This window comes from Vidua macroura, chromosome 25 (genome assembly GCF_024509145.1).
Source record: "Vidua macroura isolate BioBank_ID:100142 chromosome 25, ASM2450914v1, whole genome shotgun sequence".
Classification (NCBI taxonomy): Eukaryota; Metazoa; Chordata; class Aves; order Passeriformes; family Viduidae; genus Vidua; species Vidua macroura.
This window is the reverse complement of record NC_071595.1, coordinates 7,374,758-7,399,044: the sequence shown is the minus strand read 5'-3', so window position 1 is coordinate 7,399,044 and position 24,287 is coordinate 7,374,758. Positions and strand designations below refer to the sequence as shown.

Genomic DNA, 24,287 nt, shown 5'->3' with positions numbered 1-24,287 from the left:
AAATTATATGGAATTACTGCACCTATGAAGTGACTGTCACTGGAGAGCCGCTGCCATCAGTTGTGAGCAGTTTGGAATTGGCTAAAGGACAGTATTAGGGGAAGCTGTAACTAACCTTTTTATTCCAGACCAAGAACTCATAAAATACATTTTGCCTTCTATTTTTCAGAATGTTGCTTGCAGGCAGAACAGGTGCTGGGGATGTCACTTCTTCATTCAAAACCGATTGTGCAGGAGAAGGGCTTGTGGGAAGTTCAGTCTGAGCAACTTGCAAATGGCCCAAGCCTAAATTTGGGATATTATTCAGGAGCACCTACACACCTACAAAACGCCTGCTAGAAGCTGCCCTCCCATCTCCCCAGATCCCCAGGGATGCTGGGGACATATTACAGAACTGCCGCCACCACCCCCTGTGCTTCAAGCCCAGAAGCACATCCTGAGCTTTTTCTTTTATAAAAACTCTTCCCAATCACATGGGTTTTAGTAGGAGGAAAAACTCTTGGAAAATATGCTGGAGAAATAAGTTCTTTATCTGGACTGTATTCAAGTGTTGTGCCTACACTGAATGTGAAGTGACTTTCTGAATTAGGAACCTTTTCTCTGTGAGTGACTCTCTACAAATTCAAGATTACCTTGATCAATAGAAAATGCTGACAATCACAACACAGCACCACATAACCAAATGTCATCAAGCAAAAATAGTCTTTATTCAAATTTCATGGAAACGGGGATCACTGTACTTTGCAAGACAGGGAAAAATAAAATAAAAAAATTTAATATAAAACAAGGATATTGTCACAATACCAGAATATGGAACTATAGTTCTTTTCCCTATAGATTACTGCAAATACCTCTATTTTTTTTTTCCTTTTGACTGTGCTATTCACAACTTTGTAAGTCCAAAAAATATGGAACAAAAGTAGTATGAAACTTAAGACTTAGCACTTCCACTACATGGCAGACATCAAAGGGCATCAATCGAGGGCAAAGTCTGTTGAACCCATCATACCTACCTATCAGTCACCACTGCAATCCCATAAACCCACCAGGGTGCAGTGCTCATTCCCTGCAAGGCTCTCACTGGAAAACAGGGCAATCTGGGGGCTTGAGGAAGAGCTGCGTGTAAAGAGAACCTTTCTACTGGACAGAAAATGAGCGGAGCAGCCTCACACCAGAGAGCACGGCAGGGACAGAGCGCTGCAGTTAATGACAGACAGACCATCAGGTTGTTAAAAATACACAGCATCGACAGGGTTTCTACTTCAATCACTTGGTTACAGCTACTAAACATGTACAAAAGACTTTTCCAACCATTCCAAGTGGGGTTGCAGCAAGGTTAGGATCTGGAGCGGGACCTTGACCGCGACCGGGAGTGTGACCGAGAGGCAGATCTAGACCTGGACTTGGACCGGGACCTTGGCTTTGAAACAGATTTAGACCTGGAACGAGAATCTGATTTGATATTTGGTTTGAACTTGGAAATGGACCTAGACCTGGAGCGGGACACCGCATCCTCCCCCTCGCCTTTCGCCTCTTTCTTGTCTGACTCGGATTTGAGCTGCTCCTTTTCTTTGGAGCCTGACCTGGACCGCTCGTGGCTATCCTTCCTTCTCTTCTTGCTGCTGCCTTTGCTATCTCGCTTGCTGCGCCTCTTGCTTTTCTCACTCTTGCTGTGGCTCCGGCTTCTACTTCTGCTGTCATCCCTGCTCCTTTTCCTACTTTTCCTTTTATCCTTGCTGTGGCTCCTGCTCCTACTCTCATCCCTGCTTTTGCTCCTGCTTCTACCCTTGCTAATGCTCTTCTCCCTGTCTTTGCTTCTACTCTTCTCCTTGCTTCTGCTCCTCACGCTCTCCCTCGCCTCTCCCCTCTCCTTACTCCCACTCCTGCTCCTGCTCTTTTCCTTGCTGTGGCTCCTGCTCTTGGCTTTCTCATCGCTGTTATGGAGAATGCCCTCAGATTTATCCTTGCTTTTGTTTCGGGATTTCTCTGCACTCCTGCTTCGGCTCCTACTTTTATCCTCTTTACTTGGAGTCCTGCTTTTCTCCTTCTGGCCTCTGCTACGGCTCTTGCTTCGACTACGGCTCTTGCTTCTGGAACGGGACACAGACCTGGAAGTGCAAAAGCAACAGACAGCTCTGCTTTAGTGCAGCAAGGGTTTGAGCAGAGAATGGGAGGGCAAGAAAAACAAAGTGTTCCCACTGCAAATTTAACATGATGCTTCTCATTGAAGTGGGAGCCCCCAGTTGTCCCAAGACGAAGACATACCTGGATCTGGATCTGCTCTTGGAGCGGCTGCTGCTGGCACTGCGGCTCCTGCTCTTATGGGAGTGTCTGCTTCGAGAGCGAGACCTGCAACACAAGGAACCACCTTCACGTTGGCACGTGTCCATGGGGAGCTCGTGACCCCTGTGGGCAGAACCCCACGGCGCTGAAGCACCTTTAAGCAGCCAAATGTTCAGAGTTACACGAGTGCCCTCTCCCCACCTCTCATCCCTCTGCCAGGTCTGCCTGTGAGCAGGGTGCTAATCTGGAAGAAAAGATGCCAGTTTATTAAAAGGACAATCGCTTTCCCAATCAAATCACAGTTTGAATATGGTGAGACACGGGCATAAAGCTTTGATTTCAGATTTTGATTTCATAAGAAAGTTATTCTAGGAACAGTAAAGATTTGCCTGAGTTTTCTTGCAATGAGTTCTACTCCAGAATGGAAAGGGGAGAACGCTTGGTGCTGCTGAAGCAGCTCTTGGTCAGTCAAGGAAAGCAACAGATCTCTGAGAAACAGGGAACAGGTGGAGGTTTCCAAGCTGAGAAAGAACTGTTAGTCCTGGTGCTTGGAACAGAACAGTGTTCAGAGCTGAAGTGTTAGAAGCACCTTCTGTTTCATTCCATGAGCATGGCTCCACTGGCCATGCAGCTGCTCCCACAAGGAACAAGGGCTGAGTTATCAGGGAAGAGCAGTGCCAGGTGTTCAGGGAGCAGGTCCACACATCCACCAAGGGAGACACCTTAGAACACAGCCCTCATTTGCCCTGGATACTAATACATGCTCAAAAAACTAGATCTGTTGAGAACTCCAAACATTTCCAGAGTGTTCTGGAACCCAAAAGTCTCAATCCCCTCTAGGTGCATTAACTGCAGCCTGAGATACGTTACAGACATACCTTGAATGGCTTCGGCTTCTGGAGTAAGAGCGGCGCCGTCTCGATCCAGGTCTGTCTTCCATTAATCTAATCTTTCTGCCATTTACTTCTGTCCCGTCCAGCTTTTCAAGGGCTCTTTTCATGTCAGAATAGGATTTGAACTCAATCACACCTTCATTTTTCCTTCCTTTGTGTGCATCTGCATATGTCACTTCCCCTGCCTGACGCATATAATCCTGGGGGAAGAGGACAGAATCACCATTGCCTTGAATCCAGAGCCAGGCTTCCAGCTGACCCTGCTCACTTCTGACACGATGCTCCTTGAGCATCTCCTATTCACAGGGATGTCAGCAAGCATTTGACCCAAAGAGCATCTGTAGTGCCAAATAACACACTATGACTTCACAGAGTCGGTGTGATTAGAACCAGGTTGATAGTTTTGAGCCAAATTATAACTTAAGGTCTCCCACTTCAAGTCTTAGATCAAATATGCTCTGGGCTCTTAAATTTCAAATTACAGAAGTGGTTAAAGAATTAAAATGCTTGCCCTCCAAATCATGTTTTCAGAAATAATTAGGAAAGATCATAAAGGTTGAATATGAAGAGGTGAGAAGCCCACAGAGAAGCAGACCTCCCTTCATCCTCCACCTTGTCAACACAGCTCATTCTCCTGGAAAAAAGCCCTACAGAACTCCAAGCTCAATTCATTCTCCCACTTCATGCTTCCTGGCTTCTCCATTTCAATTCCTAAACCCCTCTGTTTATCAGGGGTTTGTTCTGCCCTGCTTTGAGCAAGCTGCCAGGCCAGGGCATCTTTCAGCCTCTGTGGAAATTGGCTGCAGTGGGAACAGGGCACAGAGCTCTGGTTTGATTTGTTTTCAACCCAGCTACTCCCATTTTAAGTACACTGACATGAAAGCTATTCCCAAAAAAAGCAGTAATGCATCCACTTGGAGGATTAATCATGCCATGCTCTACTTAGGATTTTAATACCAGAAGCAAAGACAAGCTACTGATAGTGTGAAGCATTAACAACAAAGACACTGGAAGCATCTCCATACGTACCTGAACTAGTGTAAAATTCAATTACAGACCAGTTTCTACTACGTCAAAGTTTGTTTAGAACAAATTTTACACACCCTTAAAAGAGAACCATAAGAGAAAGTATTCCAGTAAGAACAAGTGGGTTTAACCATTGCTGCTCAGTTTGATAAGGAAGCACTAATCTTTTTGCATTCACTATTGAAATCCTGCTCCCTGAATCCACAATGTGGATAATCATGAGCCAACATGTCACCTCCAGAGTTCTCAGAGATACCGTGGGCTCCACAGTGTCACTCAACACCTCCACTACTGAGAATCACCTGCCACTCCCTTAGACTTCAAAAATAAGTGTTTGGCAGAGATTTTTCAGGATTACTCATTCTGGAAGCACCCTTTCCCCGAAACTCTCCTTAAAACAGCTTTAGATGATGTGGAAATTCCTAACAGAGACTTTGCAGGAACAATGCTGTTGTTTCAAACAGCTGTAGCACCCTACAAGTTGATGGGTTCAATCCCAACTGACAAGGGCAAACTCCTTCATCTCTAGTGAATCCTGCCCCTGGTGTGATTTGAGTCTGTTTTGACAGGGCTTAAGAGAAGATAAAACACACCTGTACGTGATGTTAGCTGGTGCTAAGGATAAAATTATTCTCCCACTGTCCAGTGCCAACAGTTCTGCAGGTGCAACTCCCAACCTCTCTTGAACGGTTTCATATATGCAAACATACTCCTGTATTAAGGTGTGTGTTACTTCCAAAATCTACTCCCCATGGAGCTGCTCAGGAGTTGGAGCAAAGCAGAGCTGCACACCACTTTGCCTTGCTGAAGATGTCTTTTACCCTTTGTGCTCTGTAACAGAGAGAGGGTAAGGAAAGGGCCCCATACCTTCAGATCCTGCCAACTGCAGCGGCTTGACAAATTTTCCACAATCAATCTGTATTCTGTACGGGTCGGGGGACCGTACTTATCTCTTCCGCTTCTTCTATAACCATATCCACCTTTAGGAGGTGACAAGCAGACAGCAGAGCTTCAGCCAGGGAAATGGAGCCTCGCTCTCCGCCCCGACGGAACCGCTCTGCCCCAGGCGCTCCCCAAGATATCACAGACCCACCCTCAAGGCTAAATCCAGCCCCCTCCATGTAACACCTTACAAAGACCCAAAGCATTAAAACAGTTGTACTACAAGCTTGTAATTAAACAAGGCACAGAACTATAATTACGCTAGAATTAACATGCAATTATATTTAATATTATTTTAAAAACAGGTTGAAAGAAGAAATTTAATAAAGCCAGTTGACTGATGTTACTTACACTGCTTAAAAGCTTTCTGAATATCTGACATGAATAAAGCTTTTCAGGCACCTATTTCAGATTAATCTCATCTGTCTCTAACCCTTGGGATCCTCACCACCCAGGTCTAACAGGAAAAGCTTGAGGTCGTCACATGGCTTCTTTTTTTTTTGGACAGCCAAGGGCCACAAAGGTCAAAGAGCCACTCATGGAAAGGTACCCCAAGGTCAGCAAATGGAACGGGCAGTCATCTTAGCCTCAAAGGACTCTTTCAATTAAAACATTGAGGTCTTTGTTAAATCTATGTTAAACATCACATTGCAAATAAACCATTCAAATAGTTAAACGAAATGATAATAATAAAAATGGTACAAGAAACCGTGTTTATTAATGTATCAATTAAAAGAGTTTAATACAACAAACAAATTAATAAATAATCAGATCAACAATTACATTTACAGTTACAGAACACTAGTCACAACTTTGTATTGCTTTCCTTTTATATTACTTTTATAAACGAGTAAAACAATGTTTTATTTAAAATAAGCCACGGATACAAATGCACAAGTGCTTACTGCGTCCAGAACCGTAACTGCTGTCCCGGCGTGGGCCCCGGGCGTGCTCCACGATCACTCTCTCCCCACACAGATCTTTCCCATTCAGCTCATAAACAGCATCGTCGGCGTCTCGCAGATCATCGAACTCCACAAAGCCGTACCTAGGGACAGGGAGGGAAAGGGATCACTGGGAAGGAACTGAACCCGAGGCATCTGTGCTCAAAAGCAACTCGTGGGCTCCTGCAGAGCCCTGCGCATGCTGTCCTGCCGATGAGCCGTCTGAGCATACCTGAGGGTTCAAGGCTTTGAGCCTTGACAAAAACCTAAAAAAATTAAAACCCTTCCAAAACCAGGGAGAGAAATAGCAAGGCATGAAAACACATCTGCTGATTCGCTGAATTGAACCTAAAGTCATTCTTCACCAACAAAATGATAAATCACGTGAGAGTGTAATGGCTGAATTCATTTATGTTAGCAAGAGATTACGATTATGGCATACTCTTTGATGAAATCAAGGGTGTCATCTATCTTTTTAAAGGTAGAAGTTAAAACTCACCCACACACCAAATAAACACAGAACCACGGAACTGTTCAGATTGGAAAAGCCCTCCAAGATCAGGGAGTCTTAGAGATGGCCTTCGTCATCCCTGAAGTGCCCAAGGCCAGCCTGGACGGGGCTTGGAGCAAGCCGGGACAGTGGAAGGGGTCCCTGCCCATGGCAGGGGGTGGAGCGGGGTGGGCTTTAAGGTCCCCTCCCAGCCAAACCACTCCTCTTTGGAAAGCAAACACTGATTTTGAAGGGAGGCAGATGGAAGGATGGAAGTTTGAAGCTTTGACCTGTGTTCCTCAATCCACTGCAGAAGAACATCCCTCTGTCCTGCAGGTGTTGTATTAGGATGAAGCCTTGAATTCTTCAGAGCTGCCCAGAGTAATGCAGGCAGGTGAGTACAGGAGTAGAACTAGTTTGGTTTTTTCCTGAGAGGCATCACAAGCAGTTTTTAGTGTGTTCATAGAGGATAAAAAGCAGGCTGAAAAGTTCAACTTTCTGGTCACTTCATACATTCACTACACACAGAGAGCTGTGACTGTCAGTGCAGCTCTGAGCAGGAAAGAGTGTGCAAACTAAGAGCACACAATTAAAAACTGCCATTTGAAATAGAGAATCCTACATGACCCACATTTCCATTTCCCCATCCTTCCCTCAGGTAATAATTGCTTTAAGCCATTGAATTTCAAGCTCAAATTACAAGTAGTGAGCCCCAGATAAGCTTTTGGAGCTCTGTGGTATCACTTTGCATTCCACTGTCTCGCTCCAGCTTTCCAGTGTAGCTGCTGAAACCCAGTGGGGGATCCACCAAGGAGAACCTCCAGCTTTCCAGAAACAACTGCAAGAATCTCTCCAGTCAAACATCATGCAGGAAGCTTGAATTGTTTCCAAAACAAAACAGAAATAAGCCATGGAGGAAGGCTCAGGAGAGCACAGCTCAGCCCAGGGCTTCCCAAGCACAGGCACAAAACCTGATTGCTCAAGTTCCATTTCTGACAAAGAATTTACCTTCAAACCTGTCAAAAGACTTCAGAATATAAAACTAAAAAAAAAAAAAAAAATTGACTTAAAAGCAGAAAGACAAGTCCCTTTACCACATCAGCCACATCACTCAACAGTTCCACATCTGTCAAGAAAGTTTAGCTGGCTTCCCTCCCCCCTCGCCTCCAACATGTACAACATGTATGAAACAGAAATACTGAATTTGGGGCTTACTCAGCAACAGGAAAACTGACACCACCACCACCCCAACATTTCCAAGGATACACAGCAGGACTGGAAAACAGCAGCCTCAGATATTTCAGCTAAGCTTCAACAACACTTGAGGCTGTGTAGGTTAAAACACTGACACATGAACACTTGTTTGCTTTAATAATGGATTTTATTCATCTTATAAAACCTGTTAAAGGTCCACCTGCCAGCACAAGCAGCATTAAAACTTAATGAGCCCCTTTCACTTTAATGCTCAAGGAGTAAAGAAATTCCTCTTCTCCACTTCTGAGGTGTAATTAATACCTCACTCTCCTGGCTATATAATGATAAATCCATATTCCATTCAGCCTTCCTAAGGAAGGCTTCAAGCTGGGTTTCTTGGAAAAAGCAAAGGCACTCATGAAGCTTTGGGTGTTGGGGAAAAACCCACCAAAAATGGCAATTTGCTTTTTCTTCAAAAATCCACACTTGAGTGTCTTGGCCAAGCCCTGGTGGAGCAGGATCCAAGCCCTGGAGCTGCAGCGACGGCTCAGCTGCTGGAACAGCACGGGTAAGAACACCGAGGTATGGCGGGCTTGGGGTGTTTGAGGGGGGCAGAACACAGCCCCGGACAGCCTGGGGGTCCTGGGAGCAGCTCTGCCCCCCATACCAAAACAGTGGGGTTCTTTGTGGGCACGAGTTATCCTGGGGAGCAGCCCGGCTCACCCTTGAGCGCTTGCCCTGGGGGCTCAGGGCAGAAGGCAGGGCGGGACACAGCTGAGCTGGCTGCTAAGAACTGAAGTGGGACTCAGCTGTCCTACCCCCAGCTGTCACAGAAACCCACGTGCCCTGCCTTGCAGAAAGGAGAAGCCCGCCCATCCGAGCCCTCCCCAGAGGGGGAGCCCAGGTGTCCTGCATCCACTCTCAAAAAAGGGAACCCAACCGTCCAGCCTCCCTCAACCCGCCCAAAGCAGAGTGCAGGCATCCGCATGCCCCCAGCAATCCTGTCCCAAAAAAGGCCCAGACGTCGTGTCCCCCCTTGACAAGAAGGGGAACCCAGGCATCCTGCGCCCCACCCCAAAGGGGAACCCGAGCATCCTGCTTTCCCCAAGGGGAGAGCCCAGGCGTCTTGCTACCCCCCCCCACAAGGAGAGCCCAGGCAACCTATCCCCCTCGCCAGAACGGGAACCCAGGCGTCCTGCCCCCCAGGAAAAGGGGGAACCAAGGCATCCAGTCCCCGCTCCAGCAGGGGCCCAGACGTCCTGCCCTCTCCCCCACAACCAAAAGGAGAAACCCAAACGTCCCGCCCCCCCCTAAAAGAGGAGCCAAGCAGACTGCCCTTCGCAATAAAAGCCCAGCCATCCTCTCCCCCGCAGGAGAGCCGCCCGGGCCCTCCTCCAGTGGAAGTTCAAGCGTTCTGCCCACTCCCCACAAGAGAGAACCCAACAGGCCGCCCCAGTACAGGACCAGGCTTCGCGTCTCCCCACCAAGGGGGAGCTCAAGCTTCCTGCCCCTCTCACCCCGCCCAAAGGAGGCGACCCAGCCGTCGTGCCCCCACCGCGGCCCGGAGCGCCCCGGCGGCCTCTTCCCCCGCGGCCCCTCCAAGAGCCTCAGGCGCCCGGGCCCTCCCGCGCGGCAGCCGGGCCGAGCCCGCGCTCACCCGTTCTTGAGATCCACCTCGAGGATCTTGCCGTAGCCCTTGAAGAAGCGCTCCACGTCGCGCTCCCGGGCCTGGTAGCTGAGGCGGCCGATGTAGACCCGCGGCATCGCGGGGCCGGGGCTGCGCCCGCGGCGCGTCAGGGGCCCGGGGGCCGCGCGGCCGCCTGACGTCACGGCGGCGCGCGGGCAGCGACGCGCGGCAACGTCACGGCGGGCCACGCCCCTCGCGCGGGCTGGCTCTTCAAGGGGCCGTGGCGCCGGGTGGGCCCCACCGCCGCGGAGCTGGGGGTCCCGGTCCGCACGGGGAGGACGGCTCGGTCCCCGTCCCACGTGCGGGGCACCAATGGGCGTTCCCGCGTGTCCCGCAGGGCTCTGCGGGATCCCCGCTTCCCATGGGCCAGGGGACCTGTGCGGTCCCCTCTCCCCACACACGGGGTGTATTGGAGTTTGCCTTCCCGTGGGGGGTCCCGGTCCGCACGGGGAGGACGGCTCGGTCCCCCTCCCACGTGCGGGCCACCAATGAGGGTGCCGAGGTGCTTATGGGGTCCTCTCACTGGCAGGGGCCTGAGGATTGCCCCGTTCCCAAAATGCTGGCTCCTGACGGGACCCCAAAGGCAGGCAGGGATGAGGGACCCCATCCCCACGCTCGGGGTGCCCAGGCATCCCCCCATGGCATTCCCCATCCGTGCCCAGACTTGGCTTTTCCTCATTCCCTCTGGTGAGCAACAACATCCCTCTTGCTGAACTCTAAATGTCAGTTTTGGGGAATTATTTTTATCCTTTCAGTTGAGACGTCAGATGCCTAAATCACACCAAATCCCAGCAGAGGCTCCTGGAACATTCCAGAATTAGCAGCCACCCCCCTAAAAAACCCCACAATCACTTCCAAAACTATTAATATTGTGTAGGCGCAACACCAGCAGCTGGATTTCCAACCATGATCTTGCTCATTTGACAAGGAGAATTAAATTTATTTATTTATTCCTTTGTGCCCTGGTGTAGGAGTGAGAGGTTGGAACATTTTGTGAAAGAGTTCTCTAATGCATGTTGGGTTTTATTGTTGAGCCCAATAAACAATGGGGGATAAAAGCTCTGCATTAATTTTTCTGGTTTATGCCATGCTTAATAGTGCTCGTAACGATCTCTATGTTCTTTTTCTGCTTTTCTTCCCCACTTTATCCATCGATCAGGAAGCACCGAGGCACAGGATGGGGCTCTGCCTCCAATGCTGTCAGGGGGAAGGAAAAGGCAAAATATGGGGGGATTTATTAGGGATGGAGGAGCAGAAGGGAGACACCTGCTCTCTGCTAAGGGAGGTCTCAGTGTGAGGGTTTTAGAGGGGATGAAATGGCTTTGACGCATCCATTTAGTTGCCAGCATGGCAGTGGGGTTTAATTTCAGGGAGTTCTGCTCCTCCAAGCGCACATGCAGTTGTACAGTGCTCCCTCCAGTCCTGAGCAACATCCCTGCCCTGCTCTTCTCCTCACCCCACGGGACTCAGAAAATCCCCCAAATGAAGGACCACCTTCCTGGGCTGTGCCCCACACCCTCTGTGTGCAAGGGAATGGCACTGCCAGCTCCCAGTGAGGAGGGGAGCAACCTCCCCGGACCCCCCAGGCCTTTGGTAGATCCAGAGGGGCCCTGCCATAACCCCACCAACTCATCCAGGACGCCAGGATGAATCCTGGAAGAGCCTTCAGCTGTGTCCTGGGGTGACGTTATGGTGCTTGTATCCCCAGTCGTGTGTTCTGTTCATGCCTGATATTATGTTCTGTGCCTTCAGGGCTGACTCTGAAAGTGAAGGATTGTTTTGTCTTGTTATCAGCCGGCTCACCTCCCCCCATGGTCTGTGTCTAGGAGAGGCTTGGCTTGCTTGCTTTTGCTTTTGCTTATTAGTTAGTTTAGCTAGGCAGTCCAATTTTTACCCTGGACTGTTTTTTTTTTTCTTCCCCTTTCCTGAATATCGTCTGAACCTGCTCTGGACCTGGACCTGGGAAACATCAAGAAACACCAAGAGTCTGCATTTTGTGACCTGCAGCAGCCATCCCCAGCACCGGAGACTGATAGCTGGGCAACCACTCCCAGGAGAGACTTTCTGAATTTGTCATCTCTTCAGAGCGGTGAAAGAGTTTCGTCATCTGGTGTTGTTTTTTTTTTTTTTTTTTTTTGTATTGGGGAGTGTTTTGCTTGTTGAATAAACAGTTTTTTTTCTACTTCTCTCCAAGGCTGGAGACTGGACAGGAGCAAACAGCTTTGTTTTGTCTTGGCGTCAGTTACTCTGGACACACTGAAAACTAGCGGGCTTTGGGGTACTTCAGCAGTTTTCTGGCTTTTGAAAACCCTACACTTCTCTGCTCCCAAATGCTCAAAACATGAGGGTGGATGTGACTTAGCAAAGCTCTGTCCTAACACTTTACTCAGCCAAAGCCTGAGGCGTGAAATGCCAGAGTCCTTTAAACACCTATTTCTCCTTTCTTGTGCCAGCTCCTGGCTCTCTCTCGGATTTCTTCCTCCTCCTCGCAGCCAACAACTCCTTTCCTTTGCCTTTCGCAGCTGCTGTTCTACTCCAGCCCGTTTCACCAGGGATGACCTGCCCTGTGTCCGGAGGGTGCTGCGGAAAGCACAAACCTCCTGGCCGTGCCCTTCCCCGGGCACCGAGATCCTGGCAAAGCTCCCAAGGAAAAGGTGGGATGCTCAGCCGGCGGCAGGAGCGGAGGAGGAGGAGGATGAGGACACCCGGACGCCGGGGAGCAGCAGCTGCACCGTGCCCGAGGCACGGGCAGACAAGGCCGGCGGGCAGGGCCGCGCCCGCCCCACACGGGCGGCCCTGCGGCGCGGCCCCGCCGGCAGCTCCGGGCGGCTGCCCTGCCCCGCCACCGCTCCTGCCGCACGCTCGGTGCCCCACACACAGCCGAGCGCGGCTGCCCTCACGCTCCGCCCTGGGCAGCCAAATCCTGGGGCTGCGCAGGGGCCCGGGCCGCGCTGCCCCCGCACTCCCCTCCGCGGCTCGGCATGGGCACGCTGGGGCCCGTGGCCACTGCTCCACCTGCACCTGCACAGCCAACGCTGCCAGACCTCGGCACAGCTGGTCTGGGGAGAGCAGGACCACAGGGAATCGCGGGGTCATAGAGTAGACGAGCAGCGAAGGAGGAAGCAGGAACACATTGTTGGTTGCTCTCAATGATTTTCACACATTGTTCTCAATCTTTTCACATTGCTCTGCAGTGTCACAGTCACTGTCCCACACCCAGGCAGGAGGCCCTTCAGGGACACTGAGGGCCTGGCTCCAGCCCTTGATGGCCAGAGGCTCTGGCCCTTGGAGTGCCCTTGGCAAGACCCAGCCAGGGGTGACCCAGGGCTCCTCCAGCAGCTGTGGCAGCACCTAGGGCCACTCCAAGCACAGCACCCCCTCATGATTTGGGGCAGTCTGGGCCCCTTCCTCCTCCTACTCGGAGCTGGCCTGGAGGCAGTAGGGCTGCCGGGAGATGACTTCGATTTCCCTGCCCATTCCACATTCCAGCTGGGATAACTATGGCCCTGCCTGCCCCAAAAGCACATGTGAGGGGGAACTATTGCTCTTTTCACACCCTGAGCTGAGTGAGCCATCATTTGGGATCCCAAACTCCCTCCAGCCACAGTGAGACGCAGCCTCCCTCCTGCAGCACTTCCACACAAAGCTGCGGAGGCTTTTAAAGCTTTCAGTGGGCATCCAAAATGTGAAAAACAAAGGAAAAAAAGAAATTCAAGCAATCTGGAGGGTCTTTTCTCCCCTCAAGTCTGTGGACAAGCATGTGGAACAGGACAGGGCTCCACGTCAGAGGAGGAGGATCTGCTTGGAGGACACGAAGGGCTTCATGGAGGCCTCCAGCGCTGCCCTGTAGTCCTGGAGCGGGACCTCGGTGCAGGCAGGCGCCGTGAGCTGGCCCCCGCGGATGAGCTGGCACAGGGCGTCCATCATCGCGGCCACGCTCTCCTGGTCTGCAGGGGAAGGAGGGAGCTCTCACTGCGCCATGCAGGGCCATCCACCACCCCGGAACACCCGCCCGAGGCCGTACTGGGTCCCTGGGTGTGACATGCCCCAGCTCAGGCACGTGGCATGAGGGAAGAGCCCCCGGCACAGTCCCTGCCTGAGGCCAGCACCAGTGCCTCAGCACCCTGGTGATGCCTTAAGTGTTAGCTTTCATATTTTCCAGATTCTGTACTGCGTTAGTATATAACTCTGAACTTCATATAAAATGTTAGCAAGTTCCCTTCACAGTTTAGTCACACAGAACAATCCTTTTCCAGCCCGAGAACCAAGGACACCGTTGCAGCTTCAGGCCCAAAAAGTGTAAACAGCAGTGAATTGAGAAGAGCAAACTGGGAGGATGGGACTGTAACTGGACAATTAACCCCAATATGGAAATGGACCAAAACTTATAGAAGTGTGAAAACTTGTGACGCACCGTCCATCTCGGGAGCAGCCTCGGCCGAGCTCTTGTACTGCCCAAGGTGTGTCCTCTGAAGGCCTTTTCATAAATCCCTGCTTTATTCCTTTAATCATGCCCAGCCTCTGTTCTAGGCAGCCTCTCAAGGCATCACTGGGACAAGCAGAGATGGCTCCACGAGTGGGAGTGAGGATGGTGCTGGGTGGGGTTTGTCGCCGCTCCCATGTCCGGCAGGGGGACAGACCCTCAGCCCCCCCAGCTCAGGACCCTCAGCCCCCCCGGCTCAGGACCCTCAGCCCCCCCAGTTCAGGACCCTCAGCCCCCCCGGCTCAGGACCCTCAGCCCCCCTGGCTCACCCTGCACGTGGTCCTTCCGCCACTGCGTTATCCAGAACCCGCGGAGCCGCACGTCCCGGAAGATGAAGGCACTCTGTGGAATGTGTGACACCTGTGTGTCCTCCTGGTACCCAGCAACATGCCTATGTCCCCTTGTGCATGCAGTGACTCCCATGTCCCCTCACACAGGCGTGTGTCCCCTCCCAGCATGACAGTGGTGGAAAGTGGCAGTAAGGCCCCTTGTTAGAGTTCCCATTTGTGAGCCAGGGATGCAGAGAGGCAACTCTGAGGTGTGGAGTCAGGGCAGGTTTGATGCTCAGCACCTGCGGGATCATTTCCCCACTGGAATTTTTGGGCAGCACAGATGCTTTATATAAAAAGCCAAGAGCCCAGCAGTGGGATGCAGCTTGTCCTGTGACGGACACCGTCAGGCAAATAAAAAAGGCTGGAGGGTCTCAATCTGCACCTGGGGAGAGCCAGGTGCCTACAGTACCAAGGGGATGGGGACACGCAGTGGAGCACAGGGGACTAAGGAGGGACATCCCCAGTACTCACCACAGGCACCATCACAGGCTGCTTTGCCATCCCCCCGTAGGTGACCATGGTCCCCTTGGGCCTGGAGTAGGAAAGGGGTATCGGTTTAGGTGGTCCCAAAAGTGCAGCTCTGAGTTGCCACCTCCTCCTCTGCTGCCCCCAACCCCCTGGGGCTGTCCTTGCACCCAGGACTCCCCAGTTACCCCTCAGATCCCACTTTCCAGACTCTCCTCTTGCTTCCATGCACCATTAGCTGAATTTGCAGCTCAGCACACCAGTTACACCTGGCCAGAACCCGGGGGACCTTCACAACTGGACCCCAACTACCCCCAGCAGCTTGAGACTTCAAATCACTGTTGTTATCCAAAACCACTTTTCCATTCATCTTCCCTTTCCAAAGGTTCAACAGACTCCAGAGCAGGACCCTCTACTGCCAGTTTCTGTCCCCAAGCTTGTGCCCAAGCCACTACACAGCCAAACTTACTGCAGATGACGCAGCATCTCCGTGGTGCTTTTGCCCCCGACGCAGTTCAGGGCGAGCCGGGGCCTCGGGATGCTCTGCAAGGGTTTATGACAAAGGTTCTCAAATTTTATGGCTTCTTTAGGGGATGGGACCATGGTTCTTGATAAAGCATCTGCATTAACCTCAATATTTACTTGAGGGCTGCTGAGAGTAGTAGAATCAAGGAACAGCTGGGGTTGAAAGGGACTCATTCCAATCCCCTGCCATGTGCAGGAAGAGACCTTCAGCTAGACCAGGCTGCTTCAAGCCCAGTCTGATTGGAACCAAAATCTGTGATCCTTCCCTTGTGGCAGCAGCAAAATCCCTCCACTACCAAGGCTAAATCCTGATCTAGAGAGAAATTTGTCCTTCCCACCATCCCTGCATTTTTCCCCAGTGCTGATCAGCAGCAACAGCCCTGGACCATCTCTCCAGTGGGATCAGCACTGAGGTACCTTAAATATATCTTTCATCTCTGGCTTTCTCAGCATCTCCTCTGTGACGATGTGGTCAGCACCCAGGGCCATCAGCCTCTCCACCAGTTTAGGGAGATCAGGTCTGGGGAGGGAAAAAGGAGATAAAAAAAGAGGACTAAATGAGCCAGGAAGCAGAGTTCCCCCTTCTCCTTCCTTCTGCTCCGGTGTTGCATGGGGACAACAGGAAGAGGCTGCAGAACAACTCGGAGGAGGAAACAGGAGAAAGTCCTGGGTTGGATGGGCAGGATGAGCAGATCCAGCTCCCAAACTCGCTCCTCCCCAGAGGACCCACCTGTCCCTCACCACATTGATGGTCTTGATGCCGGAGGCCCTGGCGATCTGGATGACGGCCTGGCCCACACCGCTGTTGGCGGCGTTCTGAATGACAGAGTCACCTGGATGTGAACAAAGCCAGATTCCCACTGCAGAGGCAGCCGGGAAATCCGTGTGGAATTGCTCCCTCATGGCAGGGTCATACCGGGCACCAGGCTCTCGAAGTCAGCCAGCAGACGGAACGCCGTGCAGGGGTTGACGCTCAGAGTGGCAGCACAGAGCACCGGGATGTCACTGGGCACTTTCAGCAGCATCTCCTCAGGGAACACTCCCCGTGTCCGCCACGTCCCTGGGCACGGCAGCACCATGGGCACAGCCACAGCAGGGGGGAAAGCAAAGGAAAACCATCAGCTCACACTGTAGCCTTGCAGCATTTCGTGCTGGGAACCAGCTACACCCTGGAGAGAGAATTATGGAATGGATTCCCATATGGGTAGATGCTCCAAGAGGCAAGGAATGGATTCCTCGCTGCCTGCCAAGATTTATCACCCAGCATAAGCCTAATCATTTCCCAGAGGGGTAATGGGACTGGGGCTCCCGGGGTATGTGAGCAGAGATAATGGAAATACTCTCCATCCTATAGATGAGCCCATATATTCCAAGCCAATTTAGTCAGCTTTACTCCCTCTGCCCTTATATGCAATTTAACCCTCTATCATCTATTTACAGTGTTTTTATACTCAAAAATACCCCATTTGGCTCTTAACTCTATAGTTATCCTTCTCCCATTTAGCAAAAAATCTTTTAAGACAAAATAGGCAAAGAACAAGCTGTGACACTAAACCACAACCGGCAAATATCAGCCCATTGGCATTTTGGAGGAGCAGGGGAGACATTTGTTGGGAAATAAATTCCCAACACTTTCCCAGCAGAGCATTATTAAAGAGAAAACTACAGTGAGAGGCCACTGTGACCTTGCCCATGTGAAATGTTTTATCCCAGGTCTTTAGTGAAGCTCTAAGCTGATGGGACAAAATGTAGTTGTTTCCAGAGGAACACAGATTGCTGCAATGCTTTATAATAGCACAGATATCCCATAAAGGGTCTGTGCTACAAAAAAGAAGATTATTGCTGAATTTAAGTTTGGCATAAGCAATGGCATTGCCACTGGTCCTATTCCAGGTGTTTTAATGTATTTTAATGTATTTTTAAAAGCAAACTCAGTTCCTGCCGCCCAGCCCCAGCAAGTGATGTTGCTCAACCTCCACAGACACAGGAAGGCTCTTGAGAAGGATGCAGGTCCCCAGGGGACTGAGTTTGGTTTTAAAAAATACATTAAAAATAAAATTAAAATTAATAAGAAAAACAGGTGGTGAAAATAAACAGGTAAGAAATAACCCCATCAGTTATCTCAACTGTCTCATTATGACTGGTCTCACATGCCACTCAATGGGTTCCAACTCCTGCTTCCCTTGTCCAGCATTCCCTAATGGAGTTTTACTCCCCATTTTGAATCCCATCTCATCAGGTGTAATTGCTGTAAGTGCAGGGGCTCATGGCTCTACTCACACCCTGCAAAGATGGTGCTTTGGAGAACTGTGCTTTTGCTCTGGAACCCCCAAAATCCCCACAGCAGCTCACCCAGGAGCCGACCATGGGTTTGCTCTCTGGGCAAGCCTGGGCACCCTCCATGGGCTCCAGCACCCCAAAACCCCCCTGGGAAGATTCTTTGCAGGGGGGAGAGCGAGGAGCCAGCAGTGCCGAGGATGAACTCACCGAGCCCGGCGTTCGCAGGGATGACCCGGTCCCCAGGTTTCAGAGCCGTCACACGGTGCCCAACCTCCAGCACCTCCCCGACACCTTCGTTCCCTCCCACGGCCGGCAGCGGCGACAGGACGGGGTAGGTCCCTGTAGGGAAGCTGGAGGTGAGCTGGAGACCCCCTCCTACCCCAACATCCCCACGCCAGGAGCCATCTCTGAACCCTCCGAGACAGGAGCTGGGTTTGAAGATGCTCGTGGGTCCCTTCCAACTCGGAGCATCCTGCGAGAACCGACGTGCAAAGTATTAATCCAGCACATCACCTTGGATCATGTTGATGTCGGCAGGATTGATGGGGGCTGCCAACATCTTGACGTGGACATCACAGTCCCCCAGCTTGGGCACTTCCAGATCCTTCAGTCTGAACAGGGAGAGACAAAGGAAAAGGGCATTAACACCAATTTGCTGGTGTCTTCTGTGCTGAAGCTGAAGGATGTCTGTATCACCTACACACTCTGCCTAAATTAACAGCACCGTATGCCCCATCCCATGAAAAAAAAATCAGATTTCTGTTAGACAGAAGAACAGATTTTTGGAGGAGGCTGCTAAAAGCCAACTGCCCAAAACAATCCCGTGCCACCAAGCCCAGTGATGCTCACTAAACTTAACAAACTCAGCAGGTTGCGTAAAAAAGCTGTGGTTTTGGCTGGGGATTTTACGGCTCATCCTGCCCCACTAGAGCGTTATGGGAACCTGGGGTATTTCTGGAAATCTATGAAAAAGGAGAAGTCACAAAGCACAAAGCAAGACCAGTCTTACACAAGCAATGGGGTGATAACAGAAAATCTCAGGAAGTAGCAGTGGTGACGAGCACCATCGCACTACTAAATGATCATTTGGAAAAGCAACAGTCCTTCACCAAGAAAACAGGGGGCTGGTGTCTGGATGCACCTGGATAATCTATCAGCATGAATTAAGAGGGGCAGCAAGAGCTCAGAGTCTCCTCCCTTGAAAAAAAAAGCCTGAACTCCACTAAACTACAACTTTTCCTTTCCAGGATTTTTGATGCTGAGCATCAGCAGTTGTCCCAAAAAATGCTTGCGATGCTGCTGTGGTCCCTAAATTGAGATCTCAAAGGGAAGACCCATCAATGGAATGGTGAAGCTGGGGCACAGCAATGCTGAGGCTCGGACCTCCCTGTCATACCCCAAATTAAGCAAGAATGGGGTTTTTGAGAAAAACACCAGCAGCAGGAGGGTGGGGGATATGGAGGCATCACCCCCAGCATCCACCTGCGAGACCATGGCACCAGGAAAACATCGGGGCATGCCAGGGTCCTCCTGTCCCCCTGCGTGTTCGGGGATCCCACAGGGAGCTGCACCCCATCCCCACTCTCTACACCTGGGGTGGGCACGTCCTGACCCCTGTGCACTGCACCCCCAAAGCAGCCCTGCAGCACCCCAAAACCTCACCTGCATCCCCACCCCTCCCTGCACCCCTGCGCCAGCCTCACTCCACATCTCTGCCCAGCTGCTCCCCCCGCTCCCAGCCTCGGCCCTACACCTGCACCCCCTCCCTGCAACGCCCCCCCACATTCACACCCAGCCCGTTCCTGCGCCCCCCCTGCAATGCACCCCCGCGCCCCCCGCCTTACTGCACGACGGCTGCGGCCTCTCCGTGCCGCTCGTAGAGCAGCCCGAGCGGAGGGGGCCCCGCCGCGGCCGATCGCGCCCGCACCGGCTGGGTGAGCCCCGGCTGGGTGAGCCCCGGGTGGGTGAGCCCCGGGTGGGTGAGCCCCGGCCGGGTGAGCCCCGGGTGGGTGAGCCCCGGGTGGGTGAGCCCCGGCCGGGTGAGCCCCGGCTGGGTGAGCCCCGGGTGGGTGAGCCCCGGCGGGGTCAGCACTGGGGGGCTCCGCGCCCCGCGCAGCGCCCGCGCTGCCGCTCGCTGCATTCGGCTCCGCTCGGGCTCCGCTCGGCTCGGCTCCGCTCGGCTCGGCTCGGCTCGGCTCGGCTCGGCTCCGCTCGGCTCCGCTCGGCTCGGTTCCGCTCGGCGCTCCTCGGCTGAGCCCGGCACTGCCGGCGGGACGCTCGGGTTGGCCCCGCCCCCGGCCCCGCCCCCCGGCCTTAAGGCGGCCCGGCCGCCCCGCGTCCCGGGTCCCGCTGCTCTGCCCCCAAAACGCTCTGACGCTGTTAACCGCGTCCGTGTCTGCGCAGCCCAGCTCTCTGTGCCACGGGCATCGGTGACGGGCACGGGAGCATCTCGGTCCACGTGGTCGCTGGGTCATGGAGTCATTTAGGTTGGAAAATCCCTCCAGGATCGTCGTTATGAGACACCCCTGGAGCCCTGGCAGCGCCCAAGGCAAGGCTGGATGGGGCTTGGAGCAGCCTGGGACGGTGGAAGGGATCCCTGCCCTTCCAGGGGTGGAATGCGATGAGCTTTAAGGTCTCTTCCCTCCCAAACCATTCCATGGTTCTGTGATTCTGGGGAGAAAAGTCCCTTTTCTGTGCTTTGTTAGCCAGTGCCCACCAGCTGCCCTGTCCGGGATAGACACTCTCCCAGCACGGAGAGCTGCAGGGAAGTGTTTGTCAGATGATTATTTAAAACAGCAGATGCCTGACACGAGCGGTGAGAAAAAAATTCCCGATAGTAATTTAATTCAATGTTTTGTATAATCATCTTAAGGAAAGGTCTCATTTAGTCTTCCAATTAAAACTGACAAGATGGGAGAGGGAAAAGAGAAGCAGAGCCTCCTGCCTTCCCGATAGACCTGTCACAGAGAATCGCTTCGCAAAGGATTGATATCCAAGGGAGGAGTTGCTCGGTTCAGCCCCGCAGGTTCCTCCTGGATCCTCACAGACCGTCCCAAGGCTGTCCCCATTCAGTGATCCAGCACAGACAGACACTGGTGGGTACTAAAACAAGGCCAGCTGCTCAGGGCAGGGTCTTTTCTGGCTCAGGTGACCCAGCCCTAAGGCTGCCATGATCCTAAATAGAAGATTTAGTCAAGCTGCTTGATAGCTCACATCATTTTTTTTCAAGAAAAGGAAAACAACATATTCTTTGGGGTGTGAATTCACGTTAATTCAGATTCGAGAAGAAGGAAAAGTTCAGGTTTGGAAAAAACTCTCTTCCAAAGTGCTGGTGATGGGTTTTCTGCCTTTTCTGGGGTATGATTTGCTTTTGGGGGTGCCTCGGAGGGCTCAGAGGTGTTCCTACCAGAGCCTCTGTACAGCACGGGGGAGAGGGAGAGAAAAAGAACTTTTCTCACCGACTTCTTCAGTTTATAAGGAGCCTTGAGGTCACTTGTAAGTGGATGTAAAAGTCTCCCACGTGATAGCACTGCAAGGACAGCAGAGTCAGAGGACAAACCAGCCTTTTCCCACCTGGTTGTTTTGGCATCCTGGGCACATCCAGGTCCTGGCAGCACCTCCACCTCCAGGCAGGAAGGGGCCTCCCCAGCTGCCTCCAGCATGGCTGGGCACTTCAATCATTTGATCATTTTAATCTAATCACAGCAATAAAAGAATGGGATTTTAATAACCTCAAAACCTGCAGCTTTCCAAGGACGCCAGGAATGCCTCAGATATTTTGTGCTGGGGGGGATGCACGAGCAATCCGTGGTGGAGGATGCTGGTGGTGTCCATGCTCTGCCCCGCGTGGCAAAGGGTTAATCACTAATTACAGAAGCAAATGAGAGGCCTCTCCATCCCCTTGCAAATGTGTGCACCCGCAAATCAGGGCTGGCAGACGATTTATGATTATTTTGTTAATGTTTCTCCTGTAACAAGCACAATTTCCGGGTGATTAATGACTACTTCATATCCTGGAATTGCACTTTTTTATAGGAGCGTTGCATGAAAATCCACTTTGCAGTTGAGGGTTTAGGAGTGGGTGGGCAGAGGAGGAAGAGGAGATGATTCCTCAGCACCTGGTGGGGGGAAGGAGTGCTGTCCTCTTCTCCCCTCTGCTTTAACCCCTGTTATTGTTAATGAGCTCTGATTTATCATAATAATATTGTGATTTCTACAGCTATTGATTAATTGGAGTTGTTCACACTTGGGCATGGCTGGAAAGCAAAAGTGCTGATGATAAGTTGGGTTTGTTCCTGCAGGTGTGAGGTGATGTAGGGCAGGAACAAGCACCTTTGTGACACCAGGGTGGCATTTGCTGGGATTTCATCCCTAAATCCTGTTGGGGACAGAGATTTTATCTCCTGGTTTAGGAGGAGTTGAGCCCAGCAGGTTCAGCCTGACCCCAGGAGCCTTGTGTGGACTGTGCTGCCTCCGGCTCTCCCAGTGCTTAATTAAGTTAATGTGGAATTATTAATTAGCTGCTTATAAGACTGACACCTCTTTTAATTAAAAGGAATAATAATTTATTACCTTTTCCCTTTTTGGTGGAGAAATGGAAGGTGTGCCTGCTTTGCTTAGGAAAAAATAAGAAAGCTGAGGCTGGAGAGATTTCTGGGAAGAGTTTCTGAGGGGGAGTTTTGATGTTGCATCTCAGTGGCCATCCCAGGGCAGCCAGAGGTGGTCCAAGCCCTGCTGGATCCCCTGGACATCAGGTCAGGAGGCTGGGCTGGGATTTCAGGGCTAGGATGCACCAAAAGGACAAGGCTTTTGAAACAAGCTGCAAAGTAACTTCCTTGTGCAGGCAGAGAGAGGGATGCTCAGAATCCCCGTGGGGGAGGGTGCTGGAGGGGCTGCCTCGGTCCTCGAGCACTGAGCTCCTGTCCCAGACCCTTCTGCCTCTTCCCAGTCACTGCAGCCACCATCCTGCTCCTGTGTCCATTGCAGGCTCCTGGGGCCAGTCCCTCCCCATCTCCTGCACTTTGTAATGCTTAAGAACAGCTCAGCTGGTTATTTTCCCATTCTGAGCCTCAAACTCAAATTCCCCCAAACCCAGCACTGCTGGCAAAGCCCCATTGCTCTGACATCAATCGCTTTTTATTAGACATGCCTGAATCTTTGAATGGAAAACACATCGTCCTGAAAGATCTGCTTTACATAATCCTTGGTTTATCCCTGAATCCCTCATTTAACATCGCTGATGGAGCTGGACAATCCCATAAACTATTGTATTCTTCACCTCAAAACGTGTGCCTGATGCTCCCAGCTCCACATGGGGATGAGGGCAGTGGGATGGGATGCCCACAGAGGATTTGGTTTTTTAAGCACACTGATGGCTCTTTCTTGCCTCTCTGATTTTTTATTAATCCCTTTTTAAGTTGTTTTATTGTCAGATAATTAAGAAAAAAGTATAGGAAGAAACACAACTCTCGGTGGCAAATGGAGAATTGATGAGTTCTGATCCTCTGCCAAGGAGATGAACAAGGAGGATTCAGCTCCAGCCATAAATAAGGAAGGAGAGGGAGATGCTGAGAGGATCCAGCTGTGCTGGGACATCGTCCTTGCTTGCTCCTTGCTTTTCCCATCACGGCTTTTTTCCGTGCTACCAATATTCGGGTTGTGCAGTGGAGCTGCTCCATCCCTGGACTTTCAGGGTGATTGATGCAAAAATCATCCCGTTGAGGCATTTTTCCAGCTTGGGACAGTGCAGGAACGGGTCCCAGGGATTGGTGTGTGGGAGGTGACTCAGAAGTGAGGTGTGCTGTCCACAGGGCATCATGCAGCTGGATGAGGAGGAGCGCAGCTGGGGTGGGGAGGGGAGATGCTGCTTTTGGGCCCCATGTTGCCACAATGGCACCCAGAGGCATCATCCCAAGTGACTTGGCAGGGAAGATCTCTTGGAACAGGCTTGAAAAGTTGCCCAGGTAAAGAAAGGCACCAAATTGGTGTCTTTTATCCTTTTTAAACTGCATTTTAACTTCTCTTTTTTTTCCTTCTGTTGTCCGTAGACCTGAAATTTTCCCAGCATTGCAGGAAATTGTGAGCATGAACAATTATTTGGGAAAAGAACTGAGGGATGTCTGGGTTCTGTCTATTCCTGAGCCAGTTGCTTTTGTTTGTTCCCATGAAATGCCTGATGAACTCTTTTTGTCACAAACTGCCGAGCGCATCCTTTCCCCAACGGGGTTTGGAAAGGCACCAAAGCAGAGCTGCTGATGCTCGGAGGAGGGCAAACAAGAGAGAGGAGAGCTGACACTTTCCCGAACATAAAACTGAACAAAATAAACCCAAACAAGATGTAAAATCAAATTTTAAATGGTAATAAATAAATATTGGATGTGATATTGTTCCCTCCTTTCCTTGCAGTTGGATTTATAAAGGAGCTGGGTTGCACAGCCAGCTCTGTGCTCAGGCTCCAGCCTGTCAGCACTGAGACATGAATATGAGAAATTTGAGCAATAGCCAAACCTCAGGTCTGAAAATAAATGACATTTGTGATTTTGGATGTGATCAGAGACACAAAATGCCTCAGCTGGTTTACATCCCCCCTCAAGAAAACCTCCATCCTGAGGCCATACCGAAGGAGCAGCACAAAGAGCTTTGGTGTAGAACTGCTTGGGTTCCATGCTTTAGTTCTGGTTGTTTTTTAATCAAGGTCATTTTCTTGTGAGGTTTAGGGATGGGCAAATCCACGCAGCTGGAAT

General features: G+C 51.4%; 2 protein-coding genes across 4 annotated transcripts; both read right to left on the bottom strand.

Annotated features, from left to right (window-relative positions):
* Positions 1–683: 683 nt before the first annotated feature.
* Positions 684–9,602, bottom strand: SRSF4 (serine and arginine rich splicing factor 4). 2 transcript variants are annotated; one of them, XM_053998848.1, is made up of 6 exons: positions 9,430–9,602; positions 6,050–6,192; positions 5,070–5,182; positions 3,162–3,376; positions 2,266–2,349; positions 684–2,108 (listed from the first exon to the last, which is right to left on the bottom strand). In XM_053998848.1, the coding sequence occupies exons 1-6, from the start codon at positions 9,534–9,536 to the stop codon at positions 1,337–1,339; spliced, it is 1,434 nt and encodes a 477-aa protein (XP_053854823.1). In that variant the 5' UTR covers positions 9,537–9,602; the 3' UTR covers positions 684–1,336. The 2 variants fall into 2 exon arrangements, with proteins under 2 accessions (XP_053854823.1, XP_053854824.1); XM_053998849.1 differs by lacking the exons at positions 6,050–6,192; positions 9,430–9,602 and adding an exon at positions 5,496–5,822.
* A 3,567-nt stretch (positions 9,603–13,169) lies between these two features.
* MECR (mitochondrial trans-2-enoyl-CoA reductase) lies at positions 13,170–19,779 on the bottom strand. 2 transcript variants are annotated; one of them, XM_053999020.1, is made up of 10 exons: positions 19,389–19,779; positions 18,058–18,155; positions 17,752–17,883; positions 16,181–16,324; positions 15,995–16,097; positions 15,682–15,784; positions 15,209–15,282; positions 14,746–14,806; positions 14,212–14,284; positions 13,170–13,406 (listed from the first exon to the last, which is right to left on the bottom strand). In XM_053999020.1, the coding sequence occupies exons 1-10, from the start codon at positions 19,682–19,684 to the stop codon at positions 13,243–13,245; spliced, it is 1,248 nt and encodes a 415-aa protein (XP_053854995.1). In that variant the 5' UTR covers positions 19,685–19,779; the 3' UTR covers positions 13,170–13,242. The 2 variants fall into 2 exon arrangements, with proteins under 2 accessions (XP_053854995.1, XP_053854996.1); XM_053999021.1 differs by having other exon boundaries at positions 19,472–19,571.
* Between the last annotated feature and the right edge of the window lie 4,508 nt (positions 19,780–24,287).

Excerpts from the sequence above, each read along its gene's own strand:
- SRSF4 (XM_053998848.1), bottom strand. The coding sequence starts at position 9,536 with ATGCCGCGGGTCTACATCGGCCGCCTCAGCTACCAGGCCCGGGAGCGC. Across the intron at positions 6,193-9,429 it reads GAGGTGGATCTCAAGAACGG|GTACGGCTTTGTGGAGTTCG; the intron begins GTGAGCGCGGGC and ends CCCTGTCCCTAG. Across the intron at positions 2,350-3,161 it reads AGAAGCCGAAGCCATTCAAG|GTCTCGCTCTCGAAGCAGAC; the intron begins GTATGTCTGTAA and ends CTTGTGTTGCAG.
- MECR (XM_053999020.1), bottom strand. The coding sequence starts at position 19,684 with ATGCAGCGAGCGGCAGCGCGGGCGCTGCGCGGGGCGCGGAGCCCCCCA. Across the intron at positions 18,156-19,388 it reads GAGGCCGCAGCCGTCGTGCA|ACTGAAGGATCTGGAAGTGC; the intron begins GTAAGGCGGGGG and ends CTCCCTGTTCAG. Across the intron at positions 16,098-16,180 it reads CTTCGAGAGCCTGGTGCCCG|GTGACTCTGTCATTCAGAAC; the intron begins GTATGACCCTGC and ends GTTCACATCCAG.